Here is a 12,676-nt window from a genome sequence, read left to right as displayed (position 1 = left end):
GGTCTGACAATGTGGAGACTGATACTAAATTAAAATATTTTAATTGAAATGTTTATTTAGAAAACTCTATTGAAAAATCCTGCAGATTTCTCCTGAGGTGGACAGTGCATGCTTTTAGCCCTCCTAAGAAATGCTGAGTGTGTTCCACAGAATCTGAAATGCCTGTAGATTTCCATTTTACTCACATATTACAGCAGGCTTGTGCATGTGCCAAGATTGCTTTTCTGGGGATCAAGTGCTAATCTGTTTAAACAGCTGAAGACTTACGAATGGAGCGCAAATAACGGGAGAAGTTTAAGTAGCACATTCAGAGGCACCTGAATGCCATTTTCAAGAGCAGCATATGTTCTTACATCCTTAGACTTTTTAGTCCCGTTGACTTTCTGTGAGGTGGAGCCTCTTGCATCGTTGAGAGCTGATGAAAACATTTCCAAAAAGTTCTATCTTTCAGATGGTTTAAATCAGTTGTAAGTGAGTAGTTTGGGAACGAGATCGAACAGTGTCTTTAATTCTGGTTTGCTTTGGTTTTTTTTCCAGGCTTTAGAGGGCAGTGGTGAGCTTGGAAACGCTCCTGGTGTCTCAGACTTGTCTTGCGACTTGAGCGCTGAAGTGCAGAAAACCCAAGAGCTAAGTAAGGAGGATTTTCAGTACTGTTTATCCCCTTTATAACCATTTAACCATGATCACCCCAGACTTTTCCTAGAGTCACACCCCGCTCTGTTACAGCGGAGTGTTACCCCGGGACTCTGATGTGCGAGTGCTTTCGGTCAGGACAAAATGTGCCTTAAAAGTCCTTGTGCATCCAACCGCGGACATAAAAGAAAGGCAAAGACCAACGGGCCGCTCTTCTAACTCACAGCCACGGAGCGGGAGGACAAACTTGCAAGAGCAACACCTTTTCTTATGTGAATAGTTAGATACTTAGTGGGTAGTTAGCTAGGGATTAGGCTAAACGTTTGCACTTTGATTGCATGGCCTTTTTTCTCCTTTTGCGAGGAAGTTGTTTTGTTTGTTTGCCTGTTAGGAGGATTAGGCTGAATGTAGGTTTCCAGGCTTTAAAAATTGCTATTCATGTGTCTTTAAATTATGGACATACCAGATGCTTATTGTGTTGGGATAAGGGCACTTGACATCTGGCACATCTGTACTACTTTTACAAAGGAACCCAGAAAGCCAAAGGTTTTAATTTATACCTGCCCGTTTTTAGGAAACTTTATCCTTGCTCCAAAGCAGAGGTTCGTGGGACATTTGAACTCACAGCAGCAAAAAGTCCAGTTGTACTTCTCCTCCCAGCTGCCTCTGCAACTAGAAGGGGAGTGTGTGATGGGGAGATATTCCAATGCAAGAAACTTGTGGTTATATGGATAACAGCAGGAAAACAAAGCAAACCAAAACCTTATTAGCTTTGAGGGAGAGGCACTAAAGATCCCCCTTTACCGGGGCATTCCTTAAAGAGTAGCTGTAGGCACCAAAGGGCCCCCAGTCTTTATGCTTCAGAACAGTTGGTTCATTTGTTTTCACAGTAGCAACAACCTGTTACCTGTACCCACACAGCAGGTTTGTGGTACAGGCCTGTGTCTAAGACTGCACTTCCCTGCCACTGCTCCTCCTCGAGGGTTCACAAATATCTCCTTGCTCTTGCAGGCTTTTCATACCAACCTCCGATGATCTAGCTCCCAGCTGACCAGGGAACATGACTGATCTTTGCATACACATGTTCCCTGTGTCCAGTCTCTGCATAAACACACAAAGACAAAACCATTTCTTAACCTGCAGCAAACATGATGTTTAGCCAGCATACATTATTCCACAACCTGTCTGGTGTCTGTTTTCTGCAGTGTAACAACACTGGAACTAGCTGTAGGAGAGCAAAACCTCAGGTGCATGGGACTGCTGCTTTGTTCACCGTTGGAAACAGGTGGACAGCAAAGCCACAGGTGCTAGAGAATTTTTCCTACCAGAAGTGACTCTTCTAATGCATTAGGTGCAAATGTCCCAGCAGAGATCCAAAACTGGGAACAAGAGGTGGCATGAGCCTTCTCAAAATTCCTTTCATTTTGAAAATGTTTTGTCAGGTTTTTTGAGCACAATACATAGCTGGAGGGGTTGTCATCACTTGAAGTAAAACTTAGATGCTTTGAAAGTGAAAAAGAAGGAATTATTTTCTTTGAAACCTCTAGGGCAACATTTATTGAATTAGTGTTTCTTTATTTGACTAGTGAGGCAAGCAGAAGAACTGCAGCTGTTGAAAAGAAAACATGGAAAACTTCCTGCCCAAGGTAAGAAACTTTTTAGAACTGCTGTGTGACAGATGTTTTGATAATTCCTTTTAGTTTATTCCTTCTTAATTACTTCCCCTTGAAAGAAGTATGTGAAAACCATGACCATCAGCTATGTTTCTGTTGAAAACTTTTACCTTCACTCACATGTACATTTCATCTTTTCTGCTATTTTCGTCATATTGGGTAGTTATCCATCAAAGTGTGAAAGGGGAAAAAATCATTAATGCTCTTGCACTGCAGGCATGGTCTAGAAATAGGTGCAGTCAGGTCCTAGAAAGTTTACACAGTTTTTATGTATCCTGGCTACCCTCCTTCTTCCTCACTCTCCTCCCTCCCCCTGCACTGTCTGTGTGTCATCAGAGTAGCACAAAGTCTTTGCAGCAAAACCTTTTTCACCTTCTATGTGTTGTGAGGTATTGAGCACACTCCAGGGGACTGTGAAATCCTGACTGTTGGGTTTCTTCATACCTAGTGCTGTGGGAGTATTTGAAGTTGGTGGGATTTCATGGAGTGTAGCCCATGGGGCCACATCACTGCCTTGTCTAGCTGGGAAGGTGGCAGGGGGATACAGACAGGGCTCGGGTTTTTTTTTCTCTCATACCCAGTAAAATCAACAAACATTCACCACAGATATGCTGGGATTTCTGTTGCCTTCACACATTCTATCTTACAATAGAGCAAAAGAGAATAAAAATTGGTGATGGCACCTCTGCTGCTGTGCCTGCCAGCCCTCCCAGCCAGCAGGACTGCTTCCTACCACCAACAACCCCCTGCTGTAGGGAATTCTCTTAACGGAAAGAGCACTGATCAGACTGAAGTTACCTCAGCTCCAGCAGATTACTGCAAAATGAAAAGGAGTGACATCACTTTTTAAGATTTGGCTCGTTTGTGCCATCTGCTATTTCTGATTTACAGCTCCCTGTGTCCTGCTGTTCCAGTGATCACAGCCCCTCTCCAGCACTGTAATGGGGAAGGCTATGGGCCATTGCAGACTTAAACACTCATTGCTCCCTTTGTGCACTGCTTTTTAATGGTCACCAGGATGTACATTTAGTTCCATCTTTGCTCTGGAAACTAGCCCCTAATGTTAAACCCTTATCCAGTCTTGTTAGAGGAGAAAGGAAATATTTTGCCAAAGTAGGTTGGGAAATAGAATTGTGAGTTTAAGTTGCCCAATTTTGATGAAGTTTGAGTGTCAGTTTTGCTTCAATAAAGACTAAATTGAAAATATAAGTCTTGAAAATATAGTAATAGGAGAGGCAAAGAACTATGTGATAAAAGGAAAGCATTTGGAGATGTTTGCCTTTGCTTTTTAGTTTTGGATGTGGTTTTTCCCAATTATTTTTAATTAGTTTTGCTCAAGACTCAAAACTTATGACTGTTCTGTGGCTTGATACAGATGGAATGTCACATTATCATCACATGGTGAGGCATGAAATTTATTTACTTTACATAAACAACCTCTACTTAAAACATCTCAATACAAAACATTCCTTGCTCAATGGGCAGCATTATGTAGAACTCAGTATATCATTTTGTCTGACCAGCAGAAAAAACAGCATCATTGTTTGTCCATGACTAGCATTTGCAGTAAACAAAATGTTTTTGAAGAGAATGTAAGCAAACTGTAAAGCAGCTGCCAAGAGATGCAATCTAGTGGGTATGTTGCAGCCCAAAACATGCTTTATGTGTGCTGAGAATAAATGTGTAGGTTGTGATATGCATATTTTAAAGGAAAATGTAGTAAGTTCAGAGTTTCAAGGAGTGAAGAGAACATTCTAAACAGGAAAGCTACTTAAGGTGGTTGTTACAAGTTATACTAACTCTTTGCCTCCCAAAAACACTGATTGATATAAACCACATCCATGACTCTGTCTGCTATCCAAGTAAGAAACAAGACAGTGTTGCAGAAGATCAAATACTTGAAGTGTTAAGGAAAAACTATTTTCAGACTGTATCTTATAATGAAGTAAAAATTACTTTCTTTTCTGTAGTGGTGTTGGTCCTGCCAAGCCCAAGGGCAAGAATGCTCACCACTATTGAGGTTCCTGCTGAACATTCCTAACTTTCCTTTTGTTTTTAGTATAAGGGACAGAGCAGCTCTGCTCTGGAGACAGGCTGGGAGAATTGGGGTGTTCAGCCTGGAGAAGATAAGGCTCCTGGGAGACCTTAAAGCACCTTTCAGTGCCTGAAGGGGCTACAGGAAAGCTGGGGAGGGGCTTTTATCGAAGAGGGCAGTGAGAGGAGAAGAGGGAATGGTTTTAAACTGAAAGAGGGGAGATTTAGGTTAGACATCAGGAAGAAATTCTTCACCACGAGGGTAGGAAGGTGCTGGAATGGGTTGCCCAGGGAGGCTGTGGCTGCCCCATCCCTGGAAGTGTTCAAAGCCAGGTTGGATGAGGCTTGTGCAGCCTGGTCTGGTGGGAGGTGTCCCTGCCCATGGCAGGGAGGTTGGAACCTGATGGATCTTTAAGGTGCCTTCCAACCTTCACCATTCTGTGATTCTAGAAGTTTGCACTCTTTGCAATAGTAGTGGTGGCTTTCCAAAAGACTAGATCAGGATTAGCTAGATGGATTTTCATTTAATGCCATTTGGAATTATTAATGAAAGCAAAGCTGGAGACATTAAGGATCAAGTAATAACGAGTTCCCACTTGCCAATTAATTTTTGGAGACCATGTCTATATGGCAAAACATAAAATCCCATTTCAGAAACACTGCAAAATATGGACACCTCCTCAAGAAGCAGAGTTCCTTCTCCAGACAAATAAAATGTTCAGGATACAACATCCCACAGTTTATCCCAGTTCATGTTAGTTTGAGTTTGGACTTTATATGGGGTCTCTGTGTACAAGCAACTGAAGAGCTTGTGGCTTGCTGTGAGGGTAAATCAGATTTACAATCTATTTTTACCTTATTCTCCAATGAAGTAGAACATATTTGTTGACCTTTACACATACTTGGGTGTCTGTCTCCCTCCTCTCCTTTCTCCTCCTCCTTTGGGATCTCCTGGAGAGAAGGGGAATACATCAGACTTCAGATGCATATTTTCAGAAATGTATCTCTGGATTTTTTCTGACTGTAAAAACCCTAACCTAAAAAAATCAGAGTTTTTTCTCAGCCCAACTTTGTATTTACTTGCAGGGAAAAAATGTCATTATAGGGACTGCACTAAGTGAAACAGAATTAAGACTCATTCAGTGCTTGAGTGTGTGCACACCAGGATTTGGTGCAACTCACCTCTTTTGGTTACTCGTAAGTCAGTTTGAATGTCCCCATGCACAGGCCCAGAGAAATGGTTCTGCCCTCCTCCATTTACAATCAGAACCAGTGTGAGATTGCCCTAGGGAGCACCTGGAGGAGTGTGCTGTGTTATCACTGGCACGGTGTGGATGTTGGTCAGGCTAAATGTGACCACAGTCTCCTCTCACCCTGTGCCAGCGGGTCTTTGTATAGTTCGTAGCCATGCAACGTCCTTCACAGTCTGCAAGGGGTGACAAAACCTACTTAGCCTGCTACCCAAAATCTGCAATGTCAGTGATTTTCTGAGGACGAGTGAATAATCTTGCCAAGGGGAAGGCAGAGGAGCTGGTGGCCAGGTTGGTGTGTGACCCCCAAGTGCAGCGTGGGTCTGCTGGGTGGTACCTGCACCTCCAGGGTGTGTGTTCTGAAACACACCCTGAGACTGGAGAAGTGCCTGGCTCTGAAGTCACCAGCTTGGTAAGCTTTTTGGATAGAAGGAAGAGGGCAAATTACAAACCTCTCCAGTGATTTAACACCCTCTGCTATGTAGATGAAATATTAAGCTATTAACTTCTGTGGCAGATCTAGAAATGCACGTGGGACGTATGACTATAGGCCTCAGATGTATATACATACAGAACTGTCAACCTGCACTTTATAGTTAGGTGTCAGCCACATTTATTCATGAATTTCACACTTGTGTTTATACTCTATTTTTCTATTTACCTTTTTACAGATGCAATAGCTATTAATTTTTAATTCTAGTGAATCTAGACTTTAGAGTATTAAGCTTAATGAAAAATTAAAAAGAATTGTAGTTCTTGCAACAGCTACATGTGGCAACTACATGAGGATAAATACTGCTTTCTCCCATGAATATAATTATTTTAAATAAAAAAGAAAAGAAACATTAGTTTGGACTCACTTAGTAGCAATTATATGTTTAAGAGGTGTAAATAACTTGCTATCCAGACATTACAAATATCCAGGTGCTCTGTATGTGCTGATGACAACAAAATTGAAAAGAAAGACTGTAATAATTCTGACTGGTTTTCTCTGCAGAAGATATTGATTATTTGTGTGTGGTGAGAGATTTGGAAAATTCAATTAAAGGAGTTGTGCAAAGGTTTCATAAATTTTCCTTGTACAGCGTGTACACAGACATTGTTGTGTATTAAATCAATGCAGCACTTCACAATATATTTTCTTTGAAACATAAAAATAAATAACATTTAAACAGTTCTGCTTACTACAGAAACAAATTTTATTTTCTGTGAAGCATTTAGTCATGTGCTATCACTGACTCATACACATTTGCCAGCTGCAACAAATTTTATAGACGTTTTCTCCAGAGACATAGCTCATATACTATGAATTTTTAAATGAGCAAATGGTGAAGAAGGGATGTCAGCAATATAAAAATTGATCAGTTAAAAGATAAAAGCATAAGTAAAGAGATTTGTATGGTAGTCTTAATAGGTTTTATTAAATAAAAATACTATAAAAAGACAGTAATGAATAGACTGAAGGTTTTAACTGTGGTTGAGGTGGAGAAAAATTATTCTGGCACATTTAGTAGAAGATTGGTTTTATATCACCTGACAGGTGAACATTTTTTTTCTCTCTGCTTTTTAGATCTGTAAATGTTTTAGAGCAGTCAAACTTGGGAAAGAATGGCAGTGGCAGTGGGAGGGGAAAAGAAACTTGGGAAGATACTGCCCTTTTAATGCTTTTGCAGGCCAGGGATGGGGGACACCATGACAAAGGGCAGTGAGGCTTCTGCCACCCCACCTGCACAGGGGGCAGGTTTCTGGTGACCCTCCAGAAACTGTTTTGTTGGGCTTTTTAAGAATAACTCATTATTTTCACTAGCTAAATAAATATATATATATATCAAAAAAATCACAAAAAAAAACCCACACCAAAAAAAACCAAAACAGCTTAAACTGCTACAACAAGCATTGTAAGCCTATGAGCATATTATTTGATTACTTGAATATCTAAACCTTCATGCCATCTGTATAAAATAAGGCTTTTGTCAAAAGCTGCTCTCATGGTATATATTTGGAAAGAAAGCTGAGTAAGTGATGTTTTATATGGATCTGGGTAGCTAACATTTTTGAAGGCAGCTTCTGAGAGGGAATTTCAGATCCTGGCCCTGCTGCTTTGGTGTTTGTAAGTGCTGCCTTGTCCTGCAGGTAGGGATGAGAGGGCTCAGACAGACTGAGTTAGGGAATTGCAGTTGGTACAAATAAACCAACTTGAACTTAAACCTGTCATACGAGACTGGACAGTTTGCTATTTCAAGCAATAGTTAACGGTTTGGATTTTTTATGAGAACTTGTGTAAACAAAAGGTGTTTATTAGGTGTGGCCAGCTCCAGGCAGGGTCACTGGCACCTCATGTCAGATCCCAGGTCCCTCCTGTGACAGCCAGGAAATCACAGCGTGCCAGACAAGGAGAACTGAGGAGACTCTTCCCCACCACCACCCATGACTTTGGTGGCTTTGCTGCCTCTCTGCATCTCTGTTTCTATGCAGCCCTTTTCCTCACAGTGTGACAGTCTTTTTGGCTGCTGTGAATATCTCTGTGTTGTGTTCAGTATGTTTCAAATAAAGCAAATGATTCTGAATTCTTTCTTCACCCTTCTGTGGTGGTGGAATCAAAATGCAGTATGAACCATCAGCAGCCCAGAGCTGATCACCTGCTGCAGAAAGGCAATCTTGGCACTCAGATGCACCTGCTTCCAGGCCGTTTCCCTGTATGTTCTCATTCCCTGAGTTCCTTTCTGCCCCTGCACACTTTTCCTCTGCTTCCAGCCATCTGCTCAGCCCTTCAGCCTGGCCCTGCCCTCCTTGAGAAAGGGGCTCCAGTGTGGTTGCCTCCCTTTTGCCATCTCCTGGGAGGATTCAGGGGATGGTTGTTCCTCTCATGCAATCCTTGATTGGATTCTGCTGAATCTGCTGATCCTTACAGATTTTTACCTATTATTATTTTTTTAATAATAGTAAAAAAGAAGGAACCAGCTTCTAACACTTGTAACAAACACATTCTGTTCTGCTTTGTCATCATTGGTAAGGATGTAGCATATGTGCTTACACTCACAAGTCATTAAGACAATCTCCTCAATTACTGTTCAGATACAGTACCTGTATGAAGTAACAGGGCCCTGTGAGTGCTGCAGTGACTTATTTCACTCATATTTGTGGGGGGGTTGCCACCAATCCTGCAGTGACACCGTTGTTCTGTTTATCCAAACTGCCTTTCCTCCTCCCCAGGGCAAGTTCAGACCCACAGCAGTGCTGCCTCCCTCAGGTCTCTCCTTGGCTGAGCTCTGGAGCTGCTCTCTGCACGGGGCCTTTCCTGGCACTGCTCTGGTAAGGAAAGGGACACCTTGAATCTCCAGAGACTCTGCCCCACTCTAACACATCCCACAGCTTTTCTCCTCATCAACACTGTCAGTTCCTAACTGGCTGTTTTTTCAAGAATGGCAACTCAGCTGTAACACGTGTAAGGAAAGCAAGAAAACAAGTGTACTTCAGATTTTACCTTCTTAAATGCCACAACTGATGCCTAGGAATTGCCCCAGGAGGCTGCCTCCTGCTGCCTGCCACACCAACTGCAGAGTACTTGAGGGATGGAAACCAGTGCAGCAGAGCAGAGCATCCTCCTGTTCAGCAGCTCATTTTCTCCACTCAGCACAATTTCTGAGTCCTACAGGACAAAGGGAGTCACCATTCTATGGTACAATAACCAGCTGAGGTCTTACACAGGCTTGCTAGCCTCAGCTAAACTCATACCGACCACAGCTACAGGGCTTCATGTTTCCACTCCTGGACAGTATCATCTAGTCAGTGAATATTTGGTTTGCACCTTACATCCAAAAAAAGACACATTCATTTTCTCTGGTTCTCTCTAATCCCTTCCCAAGTGTGACTAACACTGTAAAGCCCTTTGCTTTCTTATTAACAATTTGGTTGTGATAGCTAAATGACCTTTTAGTAAATACTTCTCAACTTTTTCTACAGATAAAAGCTACAGCATTTCCTTGAACCTTAAAATGTTACTGCAGTTCAAGGGAAGACCATCTGTTGCTCTGCATTGCCCAAGAATGTCTTGTCTGCCTGTATTTTTTTATGCAGCAAGTACTGACCATAGGACAGAGAGATCATTCTGGACAGGTCACATGAGTGATGATGCTGTTCCTTAATTGCTATTTATTTTAGTCATTCCTTAACTCCACACAGGCATTACGTGAAAAATGCATTCCACATCAACCCAGAGTTCTACATCTGCTGGGCTGTACTTAAAAGGAGAGAAGAAGTGCCTGTAAACCTATCTCCCCAGCAAATACCAGTTCAGGACTGCTCATTGCACTAGGCAGGTGCACATCTAGATAAAATTTCTGGCATCTATTTAAACTTAACAATGTGCACAACCAGATAATCTCAATGTAAATAATACATCCTGGGTGCTTTGTGCAAGCGTGTGTACAAAATGCTGATTTAGGTTTGTTGCTGCATGGGAAGGAAACTGTAGTGCCTGAGTGTTCTTACTGCCAATCTATAATACTGCTTTTAAAAAACTAAACTAGAACCCTCCCTCCAAGAACTGGGTGAGGAGAAACCAGGCTAGATGAATTAGGGATCCCAGGCCCCTACTGGGAAATGGCTGCTTCCTGCCAGGGCCTTCAATGAATTCTTCATCCCTCCCCCCCAGAGCCAGCAAAACATGATTCCAATTAATGCATCTAGTTTTGTAACAAGCTGCCTAAAGACATATGACTTTTTCTGATTATAATTGGGCTCAAAAGATAAAGGAAGCTCTTGTGCAAGGAATTATGCTGAGTGCTGAACATGTTTGAGTGGTTTACAAACACCTGTTTCTCTCTGTGGCTGTCACAATTAGGGACATATTTGTTATCTACAAAGATGTTTCCTCTAAAGTCAACCAAAGACACACTCTGCCAAGGTATCAGATTCAAGCCTGCAATGTTAAAACACGTGGTTCTCATGACATTGGCTTTTTAGGGCAACATTTTAGTTAAGGTTTGGTGCTTAATGATACAGTGGGAGAGCTGTTAGCAGAGAGTTTCTTCTCTATTTCATTACCCCCAAAACCACCTCTCCATCCCAGTGAATACCCTGCATCTGAAGTTGGTGAGATGCAGCCTCATGTTGAAAGAATGCAGAATTATTTGGGTTGGGTTTTTTTTTTTCAGAAAGTTCAACATAAATGCACACAAGTGGAGGTCCCTCCCTTCTACTATGGTCAAGTACTGGTACTCAAACATACACTGATTTTTCACAACTAAAATCCTGAGAACTACAATGTTCAGTGTTCAGTGAGTAAACATGTAGGCACTCAAGCTTTGGGAGTTTTTAATTAATAAAAATGTTTTTGCACTTAAATACCTGTGTTGTCTGGCTGGAAAAAAAATAAATCAGTAATTATTAGAAGGGAATTGTGTTACCTACTGTTTACCTTCTCCACCTTGCTCATCTAAGCTGTCTGTCCTGTTGATTTTGTTGTACATCCAAGATTCACCAGCTGATTGTTCTGTGTGATAATGGCAGGTTAGCCTGAACCAGCAATAGTTTATATAACCTGATTGTAACCTCTCTAGCTGGAAATTAAATAATTATTGATCTGAAAAGCATCTGTAAATTACCTGTATGCTACTGTAAATCAAGCTGTTCTGTGCAGTCTTAAAAGAATGAAATAAAACTTTTGCAGAAAATGACAGTTAAGGCAGTGATGGACAACGAGTTAACAGTAGTTATTAAATGCCATGAAATATGCCATGTAATCATTTTTTGTGAAATAAAGAGTTATACCCTAAGATTCTGCTCTGACAGTCCTCACACATGCCTCAGCTATTTGAGCACTTACTGTTTCTTTGACCTCTCCGTGTACTTGGCTTTTGCCTTTCAGAAACAGCTGGGGCTGTTAAGAACCATTTCCAGTTCCACCCAAGGTGGATCGGATGGCTCTCACTTTATCACCCCTGGAGGCCATCTCAAGGACAAAGAAAAGGGATACACTCAAAACTAATGTTTTTCTATGGGGGGGAAGGATGGCACCATGCTGTTCTGCTGAACCAAAGGCAACAGGCTAATTAGAACCCAAATCCATTCTGCTTCCCTCCACCTCCATTTGCCATTTCACGTTATTTCACTAGCAGTAGATGTGCTTCAAGCTGCCTGAACATGTGGTGGTCTCTAACCCAGCTGTACTCAGAGGGAACACTGTGGTTTTTAGTTTTCACAGCCTCTGGAAACAAAGATTTCTATTTATGTCCTGATACACATCGATGCCACTTGGCCCACGCTTCTAGGAAGAAAGGCCATGTTGTGGGCAGAGCTCTTGCATGCCACCATTAGAGTCACACCCTCAGAAAAATTCTAAATACTTTGAAAATATTTAAGTTTTGTTGGTTTACAGTGAACTGCTACATTGTAGGTAAACTGCTGAACTTGTACTCACCCTGACAACGTTACGCTTACTATTCAAGCACAGCTTTTTTTATTTTGTCTTTGCTGCCATGGGTGTGAAGTTGGCTGTGGTTACCTTTTCCACAACAAATAAAGCTGGAAAAAAACAGAATAAAATACACTCAGGCTGTAGCCCCTTCATCTGCAGTATTCATAACTGACACAGTTGGAAGTTCCCAGAACAGCTGATTCACACACTCACGACTGATGCTCCAGAGACAGCCCAGAATGTGCTAATGTCAGTGACAGTTTGGTATGTGAGAGCACAGCCAGGGCAGGGGACAAGCCTTTAAACAAGGATGGGGGGGCTTTTTTTTAATATATATATATATATATAGTGTCAGAGCAGAGTGAAGGATAGACTGACTGCTAATTAAACTACACTGCCACGTATTGCTTTATGATTTATTTTCTTCCTACATGCTTTGTTATGCATCTAATTTTTCAGCTGATTTGTATTCCCTGAACTACAGGCACTGGAGGCTGTTCAGTGCAGGGGGAGAAACTGCAGAGTTTAGGTCAGTTTACATCTGCAAATGTCTGCAATAAGGGATGGCTTTTATTGTGTTGTTTGGGGTTTTTTTGTTTGGGGTTTTTTTATTTCTGGAGAGACTAGTAGCTGCTTTGAAACTGAACTGCAGTACCTCACTCATTGTT

The 12,676-nt window shown here is 41.7% G+C and overlaps 1 protein-coding gene across 4 annotated transcripts in view; it reads left to right on the top strand.

Moving 5' to 3' along the window:
* Positions 1-12,676, top strand: part of ITGB3BP (integrin subunit beta 3 binding protein) — a 47,184-nt gene that overhangs the window by 15,667 nt on the left and 18,841 nt on the right. For 2 of the 4 annotated variants that reach the window (XM_051624519.1, XM_051624514.1), the window contains exons 6-8: positions 538-631; positions 2,220-2,279; positions 8,804-11,367. In XM_051624519.1, the coding sequence (XP_051480479.1) occupies positions 538-631; positions 2,220-2,279; positions 8,804-8,856 (207 nt within the window). In that variant the 3' untranslated portion in view covers positions 8,857-11,367. Of the gene's footprint in view, positions 1-537; positions 632-2,219; positions 2,280-8,803; positions 11,368-12,676 lie in introns of those variants that run through there. The other 2 variants (XM_051624516.1, XM_051624518.1) reach the window with 2 other exon arrangements.

The sequence above is a fragment of the Apus apus genome, chromosome 7, assembly GCF_020740795.1.
Source record: "Apus apus isolate bApuApu2 chromosome 7, bApuApu2.pri.cur, whole genome shotgun sequence".
NCBI classification, from domain to species: Eukaryota; Metazoa; Chordata; class Aves; order Apodiformes; family Apodidae; genus Apus; species Apus apus.
This window is presented reverse-complemented; position numbering and strand designations above follow the sequence as displayed.